General features: G+C 33.5%; 1 protein-coding gene across 1 annotated transcript in view; it reads right to left on the bottom strand.

Moving 5' to 3' along the window:
* PDE3B (phosphodiesterase 3B) overlaps positions 1–21,473 on the bottom strand; it is a 136,223-nt gene that overhangs the window by 19,281 nt on the left and 95,469 nt on the right. Inside the window, exons 5-10 of the mRNA XM_019754484.2 lie at positions 15,841–15,947; positions 7,655–7,865; positions 7,011–7,087; positions 2,319–2,470; positions 1,401–1,538; positions 310–421 (exon numbers count right to left, since the gene is read on the bottom strand). Of these exons, the coding sequence (XP_019610043.2) occupies positions 310–421; positions 1,401–1,538; positions 2,319–2,470; positions 7,011–7,087; positions 7,655–7,865; positions 15,841–15,947 (797 nt within the window). The remainder of the gene's footprint in view (positions 1–309; positions 422–1,400; positions 1,539–2,318; positions 2,471–7,010; positions 7,088–7,654; positions 7,866–15,840; positions 15,948–21,473) is intronic.

Below are 21,473 nucleotides of genomic sequence, written 5' to 3'. Positions count from 1 at the left end.
ATTAACATAGAAAGATGTATATCATGTAATAAGTGAAAAGGCAGATTATAAATAGACATCAATATTATGATTTACTTTATAGAAAATAAATATATATAAGAAAAAAGTTTAGAAGAATATATACCAAGATGTTAATAGTAGTAAGTTAACTCTAGATAGTAGGATACATATTTTCTTTTTAAATACCTATTTAAAACTTTTCCAAACATGTAATTTAGAAGTGTTTGGAGGACTATCTGAAGGGAAAAATAATAGAGGACTTCAAAACCAGCATTATTTGAACTTAAATAATAAGATGTTAATACTTACAAGGAATGTCTCGATAGCCATTTTCTAATGCACGAAAATAGTTCATGAATTGTAGAGTGGGAATTTTAAATATTTCCAATAAACCAGTGTCTTGAAATAAGGCATACATAACCTAAATGTTAATTAAAATAAAGTTCACTTTAAAAATCAGAATTTCTATTTGTAGTTGAGTATAATATGTTTTTGTGATTTACATTTAAGATATTAACCATTTATATGTCTTTAAGTTAATAATTTATTTAAAACTTCTCTAAAATGAATTCTTTCCAAAACATGAAAAAGGAAGACATCACCCTAAAACCCTTGAAAACCAAAAAAACAAAACAAAAAAACATTACCATATCATGTGTCATGTCCTAGTTTTTTAATTTTCCATTCTTCTCTTTATCTTTTTATTCACAATTTATTGAAAGGCATATGAATTCTATTCTATTCTAGTCCTAGGTGTTAAAAGAAGTCAGAACAAATATATTTACCAAGTTTTTGTCCCTAAAGACCTCAATTAGATGAACGTATACTCTCAACATAATTTATGCTTATATTCGTCTATTTCAATAAATAAAATACTTTGGAGTTAATGGGAGTGGTATTTTGGGAAAGTTAATCTGATGCTGTTGTGTGAACCCACCAGGGAGAGCTTGAGTCTAGGTGGTAAAAATGCAAGTATTTTTCCATGATTCCATTTGGCCTTGAGTAAAGTACAGGGATGGCAGATGAAAAAAAACAAAGCATAAGTTTCAGTGGTGAGAACTAGATCACCTTTCATGTCTTTTTCAACCTCAAGATTCAATATAAACTATTACTTCAGTACAATTCAATCCCATTGTTATGGGAAAACAAACTACTTTTTATTTATGTATAATATGTAATTATATATAATACATATATAATTGTGTATGTGTGTGTATGTATATGGGTTTTTGTTTCTCTTAAAATTTTCTACTGAAAAATCTCATTTGTGAAAAAAACAATTAAATGAAAAATGTTGAATTTCTGCCTAAATCAATATTATACACTTTTAGATTTTGCTTTTTATACAGATTCGAAACAGCTCATTTATAATAAAAAAGTAGTGGAGATTTAAAACAAACCTGACTAAGGATCCTTCCTGACTTCTCGCCCATCTTTTCTACAAGTTCAAAAATTTGAAAATTCCAGTTGTTCATCTTTTCTATTAACGAGTCATAATCTTCTATTAACATCAGGTCCAGTGATGATTCCTGTTCACTCTGTATACACAGGGGGGAAATCCAAACCGACTTAACCTTCCCTTTTATAAATATTGTTAAACCGTTATCTAAATGAGAACACTTAAAATTGAACATTAAAAATGGTCAGTATTGTTTTCTACAAAGATTTTTCTCAAATATAATATTTTCTTCCTATTTCTTCTCTTTGTAGAATACTATCTTAATACAAATATAAACATGTCTACCAGGCATTAGAAGACTTCTTAATCTTTACTGTTACAAATAAAACTATATTTCCAAAACACTATACAAATCTAAAATCCATTATTTTCATTTTAGAGGTTACAGGAATCAAGGATAAATAAAAAGAAACTCATACCCTTATTTTGGCATTTATTACTAGCCTAACTTTTCAGGAGAAATGGATCAGTTTTTCCCTAAAGAGCTTAAATTTTGAACTTTAAATTGCTATTTTAAGCAAGTAGATTGTTTTCATTGTCTTTTAAAGACTATACACATGTCCGTCCAACTTTAACACATATAATGAAGAAAATATCAGCATAAAAAGGAATATATCTACTATTAAACTAAATAAAATGTTCATTTTAAAATGAATGCACTTTGTTGTTCCAGGATAATGAGTTTAGAAGTAATTATTTTTTATTAAAGGTTTTCTTTAAAGTGGTTTAGTGACTTTCCCAGTAAAAAAATTTTTTTAAATATTATATTCAAAACCTTGTTTTGGTTACAAAAAATGAGACTAAGCACTAACTAATGTATTTCACCATAACATAATCATATTGAAAGTTTATTTTTTACGTTTGATTGCTGTTCATCCTGTGCCTCTTCTGTTAGGTGATTATCACCTTCCAAAAATAATTTTCTGCAATCTGTGAGCTCTGTTTTCACTTCTTGTTGAGCTTCTACATGGCCGAGTGATTCTTTTGAGAAAATGGTGTTGTCTTCATCACCTTTCAAAAAAAAAATATATAGTAATAAGAAGAATAAAACTTACCTTATGTAGATAGTTTTATAAGAAAAATTATTTGCAAAAATATTCAGATGAAGTGAACCATACTGGCATTCAATCTAAATTAATGACACTAAAAAATTAATTATACCATTAAGTTGTATCTTGTTGGACTATTTATATTTAGCCCAGGTACCTTGTGCTCAGCAATATAGACATTTCACCTGATATATCTACTCATGGATGAAAGAGATGGGTGGATATCCTTTATAAAAGTGAGAAACATAAAAAGTGCCTATTGATAGGAACTTTTAAAACCATTTTGATGTGAACAATTTCCAACATCTGCAATTGTTTGAGTTTTGGATACGAAAACTCTCAACTCACAATTATGAATGAATGAGATGAAGGCACATCTAAAATTTAAAACACAGTATCATGAACCGTGAGTTATTTCTCTATGTGATTAATAATATTTTCCCCAAATCACCTGGAAAAGGGAAGCTGCACTGGTGGCTAAACAGTATTCATTCACATGTAAAATACTCATATTCATTCTACTCGTAATATCCTGAACAGGAAACTTTCCCCAAACCCATCAACAGTAGAATAAATTAGTGTACTCATACAATTGAACATTATAGAGCAAAGAGAAAGAACTACAATCACGTGCAGCAATACGTATGATTCTTAAAAATATAATATTGAATAAGAACCAGTTTCATCCTCTAATTCTCATTATGAAAAGTTCAAAAATATTAAAACTGATACATATGAGTACTGAAAGATGAGATGAACCTTATCTTTGGGGGATAAACCTGAAGAGGAACTGAGGGGAAATTCTGAGGTGCTGGTAATATTTTGTTCATTGATCTGGGTGCTGATCGCATAGGTATGTTAAGTGCGTACTCACTGGAGCTGAGTTTTGGAAGAACTAGGTTTAAATCCTGATTTTTATACTTAACAATAACACCTGCCTTACTAGACGTTACATATAATAGGTGACCAATAAATGTGAGTTAAATCTGAACCTAACACTGAATATACTAAAAATTATAAATTGATGATCAGAAAGTATTTTATTTTTAGAAAATATTTTTTCCAAACAAAAGACATTTAAGAAATGAAATTTAGAATATTTACCTATTCTTAGTAAGTTAAGGCAGTAACTACAATAATATTCTAAAATAGCCATCAATCTAAAAATTGTTGATATTTGAGGTGTATTGTATGATTTACTTTTTAATGATCTAAACTCCTAATAACTGTATCTTACAGATAATAATAAAAACAATTGAAATAAAGACAGCAATTTCTTCTCAAAGATGTCCACAACACTATCCCATGTCCTACATGCACTCTTTTGAAATGTATTCTTCCCAAACCCCTGGAATCTGTTCTGATGATCAGAAATGTAGCAGACGTGATAGTTTGTTCTGGGTGGAGTCATTAACTGAACTGTCAGCTTCCACTTCCTCCTCTCCTAGAATCCAACCAACATGTTGGAAGAGGCCCATAAGGAGGTCATAGTTAGATGGACTGATCAATAGCCAACAGACACAGGAGTAATCCATCTTGGAAATTCAGCCCAATCAATCCTTCAAATGACTGTCACTCTTGCTAATCCCTGACTGCAATCACATTGAGAGCCCTCAAGTGAAAATCTCCCAGCTGAAGCCAGGCAATCCAAAGAACTCTGAGAATTAAAAAAAATTGTTATTTTTATAAGCTCTATTCAATATAATTACATACCATTAAATTCACCTGTTGTTAAGTGTATGTGCAACCATTATGACAACCCAGTTTTAGAACAGTCTCATCACCCCCAAAAAGTACCCTCATGCTATTCTAGTTTGAGTGTAGGGGTATCTTACGGTAGTATTAATTTGCATTTATCTAATGATTAATGACATCTTTTCATGTGTTTCATACCCATTTGTTTATATTCTTTACCAAGTGACATTTACCAAAATATTTAAAATCTTTTGCCCAATTTTTAATTGTTTTTATTCACATTGAGTTGTAAGCATTCTTTGTGTATCATGGATATATGACCTTTATCAGATATATAATTTGCAAATATTTTCTCCCAATCTATGGTTTGTCTTTTCATTTTCGTATTGATGTCTTTTGAAGTGCAAAAGGTTTTAATTTTGCTGAAGCCCAATTTGTCATTTTTTTTCTTTTCATGGATTGTGCTTTTGGTATTGTATATAGGAAAGCTTTACCCAAGGTCACAAAGATTCTGTCCTATATTCTATGAGGTTCATGTTTTAACTCTTACATTTAGATCTATGACCTACTTTGAGTTACTTTTTGTATATATGGTGAGGTAAGGGTCCAAATTCTTTTTTTGGCAAATGGATATCCAATTGTCCTGGCCCTATTTGTTGAAAAAACTCTTTTCTCTTTGAATTGTCTTGGCTTCTATGTCAAAAATCAATTGACCATAAATGCAAGAATTTATTTTTGGACTCCCACTTCTGTTCCACTGGTCTGCAGGCCCATCTCTGTGTCTATACTACATACACTGTCTTAATTACAGTGGCTTTATAATACGTTTTGAAATCAAGTAGTATTAGTCCTCCAAATTTGTTCTTTTTCCAAATTGATTTGGCTACTGTAGGTCATTTGTATTTCCATATAAATTTTAAGATAAATTTGTCTATTTCTACCCAAAAGAGCCTGCTGCAATTGGATATGGATTGCATTGAATTTATAGATCAATTTGGGAGAATAGCCCTAGTGACAATACTGAGATAGTGAATTTTCAATTCTAGTACTATGAATTGCCTTTCAATTTATTTAGTTTTTCTCAACAATCTTTTAGAGTTTTCAGCTTATAAATCTCCCACTTTTATTCTATTTTGTTCTTTTTGATACTATTGTGAATGGAAATATTTACTTAATTTCAACTTATGAGTCACTGCTAGTATACAGAAATACAACTGATTTTGTACATTGACCTTGTGACTTTGCTAAACTTGTTTATTGTTTCGAGTTTTGTGTGTGTGTGTGTGTATTTGTGACTTTGTATGTAAAAGATCATATGATCTATGAATAAGGACTGTTTTATTTCTTTATTTCTATTCAAGATGCCTTTAATTCTTTTCTAGTTTTCCTGGCTAGAAACTCCAGTACAATGCTGACTAGAAGTGCTAAAAGCAAAAATCGTATTCTTCAGGAAAGCATCAGTCTTCCCCCATTAAGGATAACCTTAGGTGTGTGTTTTTCAGAGATGCCCTTTATCAAGTTGAAGAACATCCTTGCCATTACCAGTTTGTTTGTTTTTATCATGTTGGAATTTTGTCAAATGCTTTTTCTGCATCTATTGAGACTATCATACTGTTTTCCCCCCTTTATTAATGTGGTGTATTACATTGATTGATTTTCAAATGTTAAACTACCCTTGCATTCCTGGGATAAATACCACATGGTCATGGTGTCTGTTTTATATGTTGCTGGACTCAGTTTGCCAGTGTTTTATTAAGGATTTTTGTGTCTATACATATAAGAGATATTGGTCTGAGGTTTCTTCTTTTGCCTTTGGTTATGGTATCTGGGTAAGAATGAGTTCTATTTCTTGAAAGGGTTTTTATAGGATCCATCTTCTACTTCGTCTTTCTTTCTTTTACAACAACTCTTTAAATTGTAAAAACCAAGAATTATTAAAATGAACGTTTTAAAAGAATTTTATGGTATGTGAAGGAATTTATAGGCGCCTATAATCCCTGAAAGGGCCTATTTCTGGCTTACCTTTATATTCCTAGGGTACAGTGCGGCAGAGTTTACCGAGTTATCCTATCCGTACCATGGAAAGTCTTCAACTCCAGTCTTTGTCTCCCTAGTCCCATGAAGCTACTAAAAGGATTATGCATCTTATCAGTCACTGGCCCCTCTGGCAAAATAGCCTTTTAGTAGCCCCAAGTTCCAGGCTCACTTTCTTGGACATCTACTCTCCTCTAGACCTTCTACTGGTATTTCTGGGGAGCTTGTTAGTTCTTCAATGGCTTTAAGCAGACTTTTTTTTTTGTTTTTTGGTCCAGCTTTCTAGCTACCTTCAGGGGGCAGTTGGTGTGATTTAACTAGCTAACTTTTATTGGAAGCTTGAGTCGATTGTTTCAAGTTATAAAACAACTATAATTTTATCACCATCAGTTTTTCTTGTTTGAGCATATAAAATATTTCAGAATGATAAAATTTAAAACTCCTCTCTGTGCCATAAAAAAATTATGCAAAAAAAAATTATGCAAACCTTTTGGACTTAGATTGTGCACTATAAATTTTAACAATATACTTAATTTTACTATGAGCCTGAGCCATAACCTAATACTATATTCATTTGTACAGCACATTTTTACTCTTCAAAATATTTTCACTTTTATAGTTTGATCCTAATGATCCTCTGAAGTAGATAAAAACACTATAACCTTCATTTTAAAGATGGATAAACTGAAGTTAAACTCATTCATTTATTCGTCTTAAAAAATAACGTAAAAGTTCTTCTTAAAGTGAAACATATATGACTTTTGCAATCTCACCCGATTTTCCACTATGGCAGTCTGTACCAGACTCTGATTCAGACGTTGAAACATCTTTCTGTATTTGATGCCCGCAGCTTATAGGATAAAACAGATAAATATATATAAACATATGTATATAAAATAATTAAGGCACATTTTCTTATTTAGATACAATTAGAAAATCTGTTTAATTTTCAACCAAGATCCCAAATGAAACACATCCTGATATTCCAATATCTATATAAATTTAATAGGTTTATTCTAGAAAGCATCTCTTGGTCCCTGAAGAAAATAACCTTTGAAAGTCAACAAGATTGAAAGTCAACACTTATTGACTAGCAAAGTAGAAATGAGAATGAACACCATATGAACTGGGTATTCTAAATAAGCACTAAAGTAGTACATACTAAAATCTCATACATTTACTGATATGATGGATAGAATACCACTGTATTTCACTTTAGACAGAGATCATTTAATTTGAAAATGAATGATAGCACTGAAATGAGAAAAATTTTACTTGAATAAAAACTACTAGAAAAGTAAAGAAGATATAGTTGTAATTTATCACCTAGTTATATAATATAGAACTAGAAAATTAGGAATGCTTTATTAAAATAACCTATATTGTGAAAAATGAAATAAACATTTGGAAAACTTACCTGTTACATAAATTGCTATCAGAATTTCTAAGGTGCTGATAAAAATCTGGTGAATTGGGTGCATTGCCCAGAGATCTGTGTAAAATAACACTTGGCTTAGTAAGAAAATCAGCAGTATCAGGAAATTCTATAGGTGATCGATTAGTTAGAGAGCCAGCAGACACTGGTCCATGGCTGGGAGAATTCACAGGACTCAGGCTGGGTAAAGCACCTTGAAAAATTAAGACAGGAAAGAGATAAATAAATATGTATGCATGTTATTTATTGTCTATGTTTGTGTACTTATAAAGAGCATTTTCCTTCTTTAAAGAAAGCAAATTATTTCCAGTTAAATGATAAAACAGATTTCTAGGTGGAGCAATCCGCAAGACCTTCTTGGAATTTACCCAGAGTATAGACCATATTTGTCATCTTCAGTGACTGGAATAAACACCGTGTAGCAGCATGGCACATTATAGGTAAATATTAAGAGTACAACTAAAATGTATATACCATGTGACACAAATTTTCCTAATTCATATTTATCTTTATCTTTTACATTTTGTATCCCCACCAGCTTGATTATCCAATGAACAAATCGTCTTTACCAAATTTTATTGAATATTTTTAATACAAAATTGATTTTCTTGAAGAATCAAAGTTCTTAATAGCATTAAGCACCCTGAGCAAAATGATAAAACTGTATGTTAACACAACAACACACCCTTTAAAAAAAAAATCTAAATCTTCCCAGCTTATTCATTTTCCAACAAATATTTGAGAGTCAACTGTATGCTGGAAAATGTGCTGGGTTTCACAATGGAGAAAAAGATATCATCTCTGTAATTCAACAAAGCTAGAGTCTAGTGGAGAATACAAACAAGTGCTAAGTGCTAAAATAAGGAAAACCCAGAGTGCTTCAGAAATACACCTTTAATCCTATTGATTTATTCAAGAAACCTCTGCTGAGTGCCACAAACTAAGGCAGTATACGTATATCTGGAGACAGGCAGGCAGATTTAAAAAACTTTATCTGGAAACAAATATCCAATTAAAGTATGAATCAGGAAAGCAAATAACAGTTATTAATGACCTGTGATTTTTTTTTTTCTTTTTTTTTTTTTTTTTAGGCACAGTGGTAAACACTTAAGGGACATGTGTGGTGGTGAATTTTATGTGTCAACTTGGCTAGGGTATGGTGCCCAGCTGTTTGATGAAACACTAGATGTTGCTGTGAAGGTATTTTTCAGATGTAATTAACGTTTAAATCAGCAGACTGAGTAAAGCAGATTGGGTTGGCCTCATCCAATTAGTTGAAGGCCTTAAGAGAAAAGACTGAGGTCCTCGAAGAGGAAGGAATTTTGCCTCCAGATTGCTTTCAGACTTAAGACTGCAACATCAACTCCTGCTAGAATTAGCAGGCTGGCAGCCTGCTCTGAAAATTTCAGACCTGCCAGCCCTCCCTATCTTGCGAGCCAATGTCTTAAAGTAAATCCACCTCCCTACCCTCTTTGTTTCTGTATGTTCTCTCTCTCTCTCTGTCTCTCTCTGTCTCTCTCTCTATCTCTATCTCTGTCTCTCTGTCTCTCTCTCTCTCTGTCTCTCTCTCTCTCTGTCTCTCTCTCTGTCTCTCTCTGTCTCTCTCTCTCTCTCTGTCTCTCTCTCTATCTCTATCTCTGTCTCTCTGTCTCTCTCTCTCTCTGTCTCTCTCTCTCTCTCTCTGTCTCTCTCTCTATCTCTATCTCTATCTCTGTCTCTCTGTCTCTCTCTCTCTCTGTCTCTCTCTCTCTCTATCCTCCCCCCACCCCAACATTCCATTAGTTCTGTTTCTTTGGAGAACCTTGACCCATGCAATGTGTTATTTAATGTTCACAATAACCCTGTAAGTTAAATCACATTTTCACTTGACATGTGAAGAGGAAAACTACCAAGAAAACCCCAGGAAACTTGATTTAGTTTACACAGGTAACACTGGGGTCCCATACTCTTCTCAGGGCTGCCTCTGCTGTCCTATCAGATTAGTTTGTTTAGAGGCTCCTATAAATTATATATATTGTTAGGGCTGGATGGGATTTTATAAATAATCTGATCAAACAGTTTAATATTTCAGAAGAAAAAACTGAGGACTAGAGAGGGGAAGTGTCGTGCTTGTCAAAGTCATAATGGTGAGTTACTAATTGGAGACAAAAGTTCCAATTTTCAGTGCTCTTTTTGCTAATTATACCAGTGGGTATCAAATCCTGACAAACAGGTTTCTCTGAGAAGACTAAAGGGTAAAGAATCTTAAGAGTAGAAATTTGACATAACATAGAAAAGCTTCAAGGAGAGGACAAAATGGTAGGGAAAAACTTAGCAAGCCTTAAGAAAAACTTTACACTATAGATCCATCATATTTATTTTAAACCTTTACTATGAAATAATGCATGTGCATAAAAGTTACAACAGGAATGCTTATCTCTCAAGCTATGACATAAAACATGGCTAGAGATCAGAAACCCCTATATTCTAACTCTCCTTCCCCTCTCATTAAAGGAAATCATTATTTTGACTTTAGTATTATTTTTCTTGCCTTTCTTTATATGTATGACATATATATATGTGTGTATATATATGTGTGTATGTATATATATGTGTATATATATATATATATATATATATATATATATATATCTCATAACAATTTAGTGTTGCCTATTTTTTGAACTTTATGAATTGAATCAGACAGTATATAAGTCTTCCATGTCTTGCTTACTTTACTCAACTTTTAAAAATGATATTGCCATGCAGTTGTGTGACTGTAGTTCACTCATTTTCAATGTCTTATGAAAGAGCATGTATGAATAGAGCACAATTTTATTTCTCTATTGAAGTACTGAACTCCCAAATTGTCTTCCAAAGTGACTGTAGCATTTTACTTTTGCATCAGCAATGTTTGAGTCTTCCCACTTTTGAACATTTTTATCAACACTTGTTATTGTCTGTCTTTATAATTAATTGTAGACATGGTGGGTGTAAAGACATAGTTCACTGTGGTTTTGATTTCCATTTTCCTAATGATTTATGATGCTGAGCATCTTTTCATGCAGTTATAGGCCATTCGTATATCTTCTTTGGAGAAACATCTATTCAGATCGTCTGCCCATTTTTTAATGAAGTCGTTTGTCCTTTTAGTATTGAGTTATAAAACATCTTTCTATATTCTGGATACAAGTCCATTGTCAATATATGATTTGCAAATATTTTCTCCCATCCTGTGAATTCTTTTCACTTTCTTTAGGTGTGCGTTGAAGCACAAATGTTTGTAATTTTAATGAATTCCAATTATCAAGTTTTTTTCATTCATGGACTGTGCTTTTGGTGTCATATCTAAGAACGCTTTACTCAAAACCCAAAGTCACCAAGATTTTCTCCTATGTTTCCTTCTACAAGTTTTATAGTTCAACTCCTACCTTTGAGTCTATGATGCATTTTGAGTTAATTTTTGACTATGATGATAGGTGGGATTCCAAATTTATTCTTTTTCATGTGTTTAACACCATTTGTTAAAAACACTATTCCTTCCCCATGGAATTATCATGGTACCCTTGCTGAAAATCAGTTGACCATGTAAGGATTTATTTCTGAATTCTCAGTTCTATTCCATTGAGTTGGAATATCCTTATGCTAGTACCACACTATCTTGATTATTATAGTAAGTTTTAAAATTTGGAAGTGTGAGTCCTCCATTTTTTTCTTCTTTTTTATTAAGGATTATTTAACTATTCTGCATTCTTTGAATTTCTATAAATCTAGAATCAGCTTGTCAATTTCTGCAGAGAAGCCAGCTCAGATTTTGATAAAAATTGTACTGAATCTAGAACAATTTGGGGAGTATTGCCATCTTATCAATACTAAGTCTTCTGATACACAAACATGGGATACTTTTCCATTTATTAAGATCTTTTTTACAACAATGTTTTATAGTTTTCAGTGTATAGGTTTTGTACTATTTTGTTAAATTACAAAGTATTATTTTTTTGATTCTATAAATGGGATCATTTTCTTAATTTGTTTTTCATTGTTTACTGCAAGTATATAGAAATACAACTAAGTTTTGCATACAGATCTTGTATCCTGCCACACTAATGAACTTGTTATTGGTTGTAATAGGTATTAATGAATTTCTTAGGATTTTATAAATACACGATCATGTCACCTGCAATAACTTTTTCCTTTTATTTTTTTTTACCTAACTGTCTTGGCTAGAATCTCCAATCCAATATTGAGTAGAAGTGGCAATTATTTTATACTTATTAAAATTATTTTATAATTTCTAGTTCTTTACTTATTCTTTTTGGTGAGACACCGCTATGTATCATACTCTTCTTAAATACTTTAGGTGTGGTTTCCTCTAGTTTTTAAACATATGTATAATAGCAGATTTAAGGTCATTGCTAAATCCAAAATCCAATTTTCCCCACAGGGAAATTTTTTGTTGGCTGTTTTTCCAAAGAAAAAATTTTTTTCTTTGCATGTTTTATAATTTTTTGTTGAAAACTGCACATTGTGGTATCAGACTGCTTTGAAATTTGCTCTATCTGAAACTAATATATCTATTCCTGCTTTCTTTTGATTAGCGTTAGCATGATATATTTTTCTCTATCCATTTCCTTTTAATCTGTATGTTTCTGTATATTTAAAGTGGGTTTCTTGTAGACAGCATATAGTTAGGTGATTTTTTTTGATCCACTCTAACAATCTCTGCCTTTTATTTGGTTCCTCTAGACCACTGATATTCAAAGTGATTATTGACATAGTTGGATTAATACCTCCCATATCTGCTACTGTTTTCTGTTTGTGGTCCTAGTTCTTTGTTCCTATTCTTTCCCACTCTTTTGCCTTTTGTGGTTTTAATTGAGCATTTTATATATGATTCCTCTTTCTCTCATTTTTTTAGATATCAGTTGTACTACTTTTTCCACTTTTTTTAGTGGTTGCCCTAGAGTTTGCAATATACACTTACAACTAACTCAAGTCCACTTTCAAATAACACTATACCACTACATGGGTAGTGTTAGTACCTTATAATAACAAAATAATGCTAATTCCTCCATCCTTGTATCATTGGTGTTATTCATTTCACTTATGTATTAGCATACATAAACATATATATATACCTAAAACACATACAGCAAATACATTTTACCCTCATTCTGCACAAATTGAACAAGGCCAGGCCTTTGTTATCAGATCAAATGAAAACAAGAAAAATAAAAGTTTTGATTTTACTTTCACTTATATTCTTCGGTACCCTTCCTTTATATAAATCTGAGTTTCTGGCCTGTATTACTTCTCTTTAAGGAACTTCTTTTAACATTTCTTGCAAGTCATGTCCACTGGCAGCAAGTTCCCTCAATTTTTGTCTGGAAAATGAGAAAGTCTTTTTCTCCTTCACATTTATAGAATAATTTTGAAGAGTACTGAATTCTAGGTTGGTGGGTTTTTTTCTCTCTCAATACTTTAAATGATTTACTCCACTCTGTCGTTGCTTGCGTGGTTTCTGAAAAGTTTGATATAATTTTTATCTTTGTTTCTCTAGAGGTAAGATTCTCCCCACCTCTAGCTTAAGAATTATTTTCTTTATCTTTGATTTCTTATCATTTGAAAATGATACACCGAGCTATTGTTTTTGGCATTTATTCTGTTTGATGTTCTTTGAGCTTTCTGAATCTGTGGTTTGATATCTGACATTAACTTGAGAAAATTCTCATTCTTGTTTCAAGAATTTCTTTTGTTTCTTTTTTTCTCCTTCTGATATTCCTTCTGCAGTTGTCCACAGTCTTTGGATATTCTGTTCTGTTTTGGGTTTTTTTCAGTCTGAATATTTCTGTTGATATAGCCTCAAGCTCAGAGATTCTTTCCTCAGCTGCGTCCAGCCTACTCATAAACCCATCAAAAAGGCATTCTTCATTTCTGTTACAGTTTTTTGATCACTAGCATTTATTTTTTATATTTTTAGGATTTCCATCTCTCTTCTTTCATTGCCAATCTGTTCTTGCATGTTGTCAACTTTATCCATTGGAGCCCTTGGCATATTAATCATAGTTTTTTTAAATTCCTAGTATGGTAATTATAAAAGCCCTAATATATCTGGTTCTTATGGTTTGCGCCGTCTCTCCAAATTGGTTTTTTTTTGCCTATTGGTATGCCTTGTAATTGTTTTCTCGATAGCCAAACATGATGTACAGGGTAAAAGCAGCTGCTATAAATAGGCCTTTAACAATATGGCTGTGAAGTGTGGGGGGAGGGGAAGTGTTTGTTCTATAGTCCTATGATTTGGTCTCACTTTTAGTGACCCTGTGACTCTAGAGTATGAACTTCAAAAGTGTTTCTCAGCATTTTTGTTTGTTTGTTTGTTTGTTTTTCTTCCCTCCCTTTGGTGGGAGAGGATAGCTAGAGCTGACTGGAGTTGAGCAGTAGCCCAGCAGGTTAGGCTCTGGTTAACTAGCTTTTCCTCAGGGCAGGCCTTGTTAAGAAGAACGGAGTGCTCTGGTATATTTCAAAATGGTTTCTTTTCCTCTCCCCCTGGCAGAAGCATTTTCTCTGATATTTATTGTGGGAACCTGGTCCAGGCTCTAGGAGGTGAATCTCACAGAATTGTGGGGACTCCCTAGGACTAGGGGCCTCGAGTTTTTAACTCTCAGAGTTGTCTCCACTGATCCTCTGGCAATTTGCTAGTTACTGTTCAATTTATCCTGCCCCAACACTGAGTTCAGGCACTAGTTCTCAATGAGGTTTCCGCCTTGTGAATCTGCTCTGCCAAGCCATTCATCCTTGTATTTGCCTATCTGTGTCTCCCATCTGGGGGCAGAGGTTTGTTCTGTGTCCTCACTGTCACCTTTCTTACAGATCCTAGAAGAGTCATTGATTTTTCAGTCTGTTCAGCCTTTTACTCATTAGGATGAAGTAGTGACTTCCAGGCTCCTTACAAGCAAAACCAGAAGCCAAAAGTCTTCTGTTATTTACCTTTTTTTTCCCCCTCTCTGTTCAGTTTGGATATTTTCTATTTCTTTGTCTTCAAGTTCACTACTCTCACTTTCTGTTGTGTAAAATCTGTTCTTAAACCATCCTCTAAGCTTTTAATGTAATCAATTGCATTTCTCTGTGTCCATTGTTTCTTGTCTATGTGTTCCAGATCTCTGTTAAAATTATCCATCCATTTTTCTACATCCTTCCTTCTGTTTCTTTTAAAACATCCTTATCCTTATTTTTTTTAAAGACTTTGTTAAATCCAACATCAATATCACCTATAGATCTCCTTGTGCCTGCTTTTCTTGCTTATCAAACACTTTCCTGATACTTCACATTTCATAGTTTTTACTGTATGCCAAACATTGTGTATGAAAGAATTTTGTGACTGTATATCCCATTGCCCAATACCACACATAATTTAAAAGCAGAATATCATTGATGTTCTGTTATTACTATATTGTATCTATAAAATATATTTCATCCAAAATGTTTTAAAGCAAAATGGGTGAAGGGGGTCAAAGGCACACACTTCTAGTTTTTAAACTAATAAGTCCTGGGGATGTAATGTACAGCATGGTGACTCTAGTTAATAATGTAAGTTGCTAATCTGAAAGTTGCTAAGAGAGTAGATCTTAAGAGTTCTCATCACAATAAAAAAATTTATAACTATGTATAGTGACAGATGTTAGACTTATTGTGAGCATTCTGCAATATATACAAACCATTATATCATGTACCTGAAACTAATTTAATGTTATATGTCAATTATACCTCAAATAAATAAATACATAGATTGAAGAGGATATAGTCAGGGATTTTTCTACTCTCATATTAAGATTTTTTTTTCCTACACAATTTCCATGCTACAGAAGAATACTCTTTTTTTTTTTTAGGGATTTTCCCTTGTTCTGGCTATGTGAATCTGGAGCTGCAACTATTAAGGTTAAATAGTGCTATGCATTTTTCCCTGAATCCTTAGTGTCTAACAGAGTTCCTGGTATGCAGATGTTCAAAAAGTGTTTACTGAATGAATAAGCAAATGGTCAACCAATAGCCAACCCAAATTGCTTAGTCATGTTAATTTACAACACATAAAATGGTATTCAAAATCAGCTGTTAATATGTAATAAAAAAACTTTGCAATACCATATACTTTGCAACCTCCCACATTTAAATCGTAAATAATGATTTCTTACCAGCTCTTCTTAGACCTATATGGTGAGTTAGCGATATAGAAGATGACCTTTGCTTCGGCATTGTCAGTGGATTTGAAGTAAAAGGCCCATTTAGATAGCATCCTTGACTAAAACAGAAAGAGAACAGGTTGAGAACTTTAAAACTAGTGAAGTTCCTCATTTTTCTTCATCGTCTTCAATTCAGTTAGCAAATATCTGCTTTTACATTCAGAGGTTAGACATCTCTCTAGTGCCGAAGCCCTAAAGCAGGAGTCAGCAAACTGTTTCTGTAAAGGACCAAATAGTAATAAATACTTTTGGCTTTGCAGACCATAAGGTCTCTTGTTGCAACTACTCAATTCTGCCATGGTAGCACAAAAGCAGCCATAAACAATAATGAATAAGTATGACCGTGTTTCAATATAATTTTATTTGCAAAAACAGGTTGTGGACCTAATATAATTCGGCAGACTATACAGTTTGCCGAACCCTGGCATAAAGCAGGTTATCTGTCACCTGGAGGGCTTCTTGTAACAGATTGCTAGTCCCACCCCTAGAATTTCTGAGCCTGGGTTAGGGTCAGATGATCTGCATTTTAAACAAGTTCTTAGGTGATGCTGATGTTGCTGGGTCTAGGGGCTTCACAGAGAATCACTGGCCTAAAATAGTAGTTTTTCACTATTTTCTGTTCCCTCTCTTCATAGATATTGAGTCAGTCATTAATAGGTCATGACTGACATATTAAGTCAGTCATTTCTCATAACTGAAATATTTATTATAGGTTTTTGGGCTCTTATGAAGAAATTAAATATTAGGTAGGTAATCATACCAGTGTCATACCTGAAATGAAGTTAAAGATTATATATTTGAAAGCTTCTGGTCCAGTGCCATGCATATAGCAGCAAGTACAACAGAAATGTTACCTTCCGTTATTAGATATTTACTAACCTGTTCTTTTTTAACCAGTCAACTCCTGATGTGGGCACTTTGCCACAGGCTCAAGGACAAATTTAGATTCTCTCTTTTTCACTCAGTATTTATTAGTGTAGACTAGGTTCTCATGTTCCTCCCGAACTCCATCTTTTCTGCACTTCCACACCCCATTACTCAAGGGAGACCCATTTTGCTGTGACCTAAAAGATTTTGGTTCATGTCTCTATAATAACCTTTACCTACAGTGCATTATAATTTCAGTGCTTACAGATTCTTCCCCTTGACTCATTTGTGAATTCCTTTAGAGGCTATAAGACATCTCTGCATTCATAGTGCCTAACAAGGGTGTTCAACAGATGTTGGTGGAATAAATGAACGATCTCTTTAGGTTCCTATTCTCACTTTTCTAGAGAATAGATCTTTTCTGCTCCCCAATTTTGAGTGAATATACTTTTTCTTTTGCTAACTCTTGCTTTGAGACTCTCCTTTTTCTAGAAATCTAGCTTGTTCTATATTGCCATGGGAGAAAATAAATTCTGTATTACAAAGAGAAGGCGTGCGATACCAGATGGCAACAGCTTCACTGAAACTCCCTTATTGGTATTAACAAAAATTGTAATAATAACGGTGATATTTTGAGTATTGATTATACAGCACCCATTATTTTAGGTACTTTGCATACTTCATCAGTTAGTCCCCTATTTTATAGGTAAAGAAACTTCAAGAGGCTAAGTAATGTCCCTAAATTCACATAACTAACGTGCAAGTTCCAATTTCTTTGACTCTAAAGTGTATGCTCTTTCCATAACACAATTCTTTGTGTGTGTTTCTCCATCTGTAAAGTTAGAGATTTAGAATAAAGGACTTCTGAGGTAACATCTAGCCTTTAGATTCTATAATATTTTTTTTCCTCAAGCCAGTAGTGATACTCAATAATTTGACAGTTTTATAAAAAGAGGCAATATGCAAATAGCACCACCCAATAAACTCATCTCCCTATGAATATTCAATCATTCTTTGTATTTAAGTATTCGTTGCCTACGTGTGGAGTAGGAGAGACTGGGAAAGAAGAGTAAGAATACAACCTTGGGCAATATTCAAACAGAAAAATCTGTGTACGCTACCAAAGTCTACCCCCTGGTTAATATTCAAAACAAAGATAGGCATTTTTCATTTTGAGCACTCCTCCATAGTCTCTACCTGATCGGAGGTCTTCTAATAATTGAAGTATCATCATAAATTCAGTTAGTTGCTTAGAACTGAGAGGTGCAGGTCAAATTATAAGTTTTTAGCTCAGTTCTAGAACGTCTCATTAATTCCTCACCTAGAACCAGATAAGTATACACGCCAGTGAGATTACATAAAACAATACTGAAGAAAGTGGAGAATAAGACAGGCTAGAAGCCCTAATGATTACTAACAGTGAGTAGGAGGGTGATTAAAATCAGACTTGGGAATCAATCTTCAATCCAAATGCACAAACATTATTAGAGATATCAAAAGTTATGGTCATGGAGTTAAGCCATGTGTTACGGGTTGATTTCTAGACAATCAGGACAAATTACCTTGCCATAGTTTGTATCACCTCAGTATAAACTTGTTGGCTGTATGATGTCTAGATTTACAGAACTATTCTTTTAAGAAACTGAGTGGGATAACACCATTAGCCCTCTTGCTTTCTGTAGTTCAAATAGCGTCTAGACATTGGTATAAATCTCTACTGAATTATGAGTCACAGAATTGAGAAGCTAATCCCCAAGTACATTACTTAAGGGACATCCTCTTGCCAGGCAACAAGTTATTAGATTTAATTACAGAGCTGTTATGGAGATGAATGATGAATCAGAATAGGTTAAGAGTAAGTCTCTTTAGTGTAGAAGTAACGATAGTTTTGGGACACAATTTGCCTATTTTTCCTCAGAGAAACTGTGCAAAGGGAGTGAGCTGTGGGCACGGAATATGTGCTCTGTTTGTCCACAGGAAGGGTCTGGTCCTAGCTGCCCATCCAAGGACAGTAGTTTAGCCATTATTTTTAGCCATAAATATAAACACTGGAGTTCAGAGATGGGTAGTTCAATTATCAGCTAACCTAGAAAAGCATTATTCAACTTTCCCTGAAACTTCCTGACCAGAGAAACTTCACCCTAGGTCTGAAACTGAAGCAGAAGGCAGTATCAACTGTCATAACCCAGTATGGACACCAAGCCCCAGAAGAATGCTTGTTAACAGTTGCTTATTTTCAAAGATTCATTTCAATGCAATCCCAAACTCTTCACCATAACCAAGCAGGGTTCAGAAGAGTTGTAATACCTCCTAACACAAGGTAGAAAGTGAAAAGTGCCATAAAAGAGGCAAGAAAAGGTGTTGAGATTCAGAGGTGAAACAGGTTACTTTTCCTTGGAGATCAAGGGAGGAGAATGTCATGGTGTTATCTTTAATAGATGACATCTGAGCCCAATTTTTAAAGACAGAAACGAGGGTGAGAAGATCTATTCCAGGTCAAGGGAACAACTGCAGAGGGGCACAGAAGTGGACAAACAGTGGGACTATCAAATAGTTAAGCTTGGCCAGAGTTTCAGACAAATAGAGAAGGATGATGTTGAAGAGGTATTCTGGTGATGTAAAGTAACGGCCCTTTTAATCAATTAAAATCTCAAGTCCTTTAAAAGACGAACAGTGGTACCTGTTAAGGGCAGGTAATCCAGTGACTGTTCAAGCAGGAATAACTTCTTCCTTGGGGTTTTCTTCCCTTAGATTCCTCTTATCATAGATATGATAAGGTTTATAATACTTCACTATTTTTCTCCAGTCAAAGCATGAAGAAAAGCAAAATTAAATCCTATATTACCTTTTACACAAATAAGGTAAGCTGGAAACTATAATTCAGCTTGGTTTTCAAATGGAGGTAAAAGAAAATTATCAGAAAACTTCAACAAAGGAGCATTTAACACGTTATATGACTGTTTTTACCTAAAGAGCTTTCCAGGTCACTTTTCTATTCTCATTCTTTGCAGTACTGCTCATCCCTTTTAGTCCGTTTAATTTTCCAAGTAAGAGTTCAGCTTTGTCATGAGGGACTAACAGGGCTCCAAATCCCAGGCTAGGAATCTGGGTACTATTCTACAGATATTAGTAAAGGGTCCAAAAACTTCATGACTAGAAAAACGATGTAATCAAAGTTTTGTTTAAGGAAGATTTCTGGTGGAAGGTTAGAAGATGGAACAGGCTGTGAAGGATATAAGTGGGAAGGCCAAATGAAGAGGATAATTCAATAGCCCAGGTAAGGAATAATGAAAGCATGAAACAGTATAGGCAAGTGATGAAGAACAAGGAATGGAGAGGAAAAGAGATTCAGAGATAGACTTGACAACTGATTAATAGAATAAGGTAACAGGATGCAAAGATAACACCAGGTTTTCTAGGTAAATCAATTTTGTAAGCAAATTTGAGGATAACTAGAGGATAGCAGCATTGTGCCAGGGTACAAAGCCAGAACAATTGTAACAGATAGAAAAGCAGGTGGAGGGATGAAACATTTGGTTTCAGACATAGTTTCAGGGAATGAGAGGTTCAATATTGAAACCATGTTGAAAGCATAGTCAGGCTCATTTAAAATCAGTCAGAGAAGCTATGATCAGAATCCAAAGTTGCATTCTAATCAAGACTCAAAGATCTGGGATATGGGATCTCAATTTTGGAGTACTCGAATAAAATCAAGGTGAATGCCTCATGATTCCAGAGGCACACGTCTACTAGTTTTGTGCTAAAGAAAATATCACCATACATTAAAACTCTATAGCTAAACTGTCTAATATGGTTGTCATATGTGTCTATATGATATGTATTCACATATGGCTCTTTATACTTTAATTAATTAAAATTAAATCAAATTTAAATTCAGTTTCTTAGTCATACTAGACACATTTCAAGTGACCAATAGCCACATGTAGCTAGGGACTACCATACTGGACAGTACAGATATAAACTATTCCCATCATCACAAAAATTTCTACTGGACAGCACTGACCTAGCAACTTGAATTTCAAAAGGAATAGTGGTTGTAAATGCTTCGTATATCCCCATCTTATCCTATATTTAAAGTATACTTAGAAATTTATTACTGAAGCTCCAGCTTTTGCACACTAGGAAAAATCACTTCTAGCCTTATCTCTTTAAAGTAAATGTTACATAATACCACTAATTACTTTATTCTCCAAATTTCTAAGTCTTTTATGAGGCATATAATTCTGTTTTAATGAGAGTTAAGTGAATATATCACATCTGCCTATATATACTTTTATAGGCAGACTTCTCAGAGTTAAAGATTAGTTTTCTTTGGACTGTGTTTCTATTTTAGTATCACTCATTTGAGGCAACAGGATAAAAATGACGAGTTAATGTATCGAACATTTCTTTAATTGCAAATGTGTGGCTGTCACATCAGTGTGATAGAAAGATTAAAAAACAGAATTATTTTCATCATTCTTTCTTAAACCTAATAATAGTCTCAAGATGATGTTTTCCATGGTTAAGAAATATCTGTCATATTTTTAGTTCCTAACATCATTAAATTCCCTATATCCTACTTCCATTAAAAAACAAACAAACAAACAAAACTATCATACTTGGGCTCTGGGCAAGCTTTGGACCAAAGCTCATTTTACTGTACTGTATTCTTCATACTCCATTCCTGTTTTACATATCATTTCACTAAAATTTTT

This window comes from Rhinolophus sinicus, linkage group LG06, assembly GCF_036562045.2.
Source record: "Rhinolophus sinicus isolate RSC01 linkage group LG06, ASM3656204v1, whole genome shotgun sequence".
NCBI classification, from domain to species: Eukaryota; Metazoa; Chordata; class Mammalia; order Chiroptera; family Rhinolophidae; genus Rhinolophus; species Rhinolophus sinicus.
Note: the sequence above shows the minus strand (reverse complement) of the source record. Positions and strands in the feature narration are given on the sequence as shown.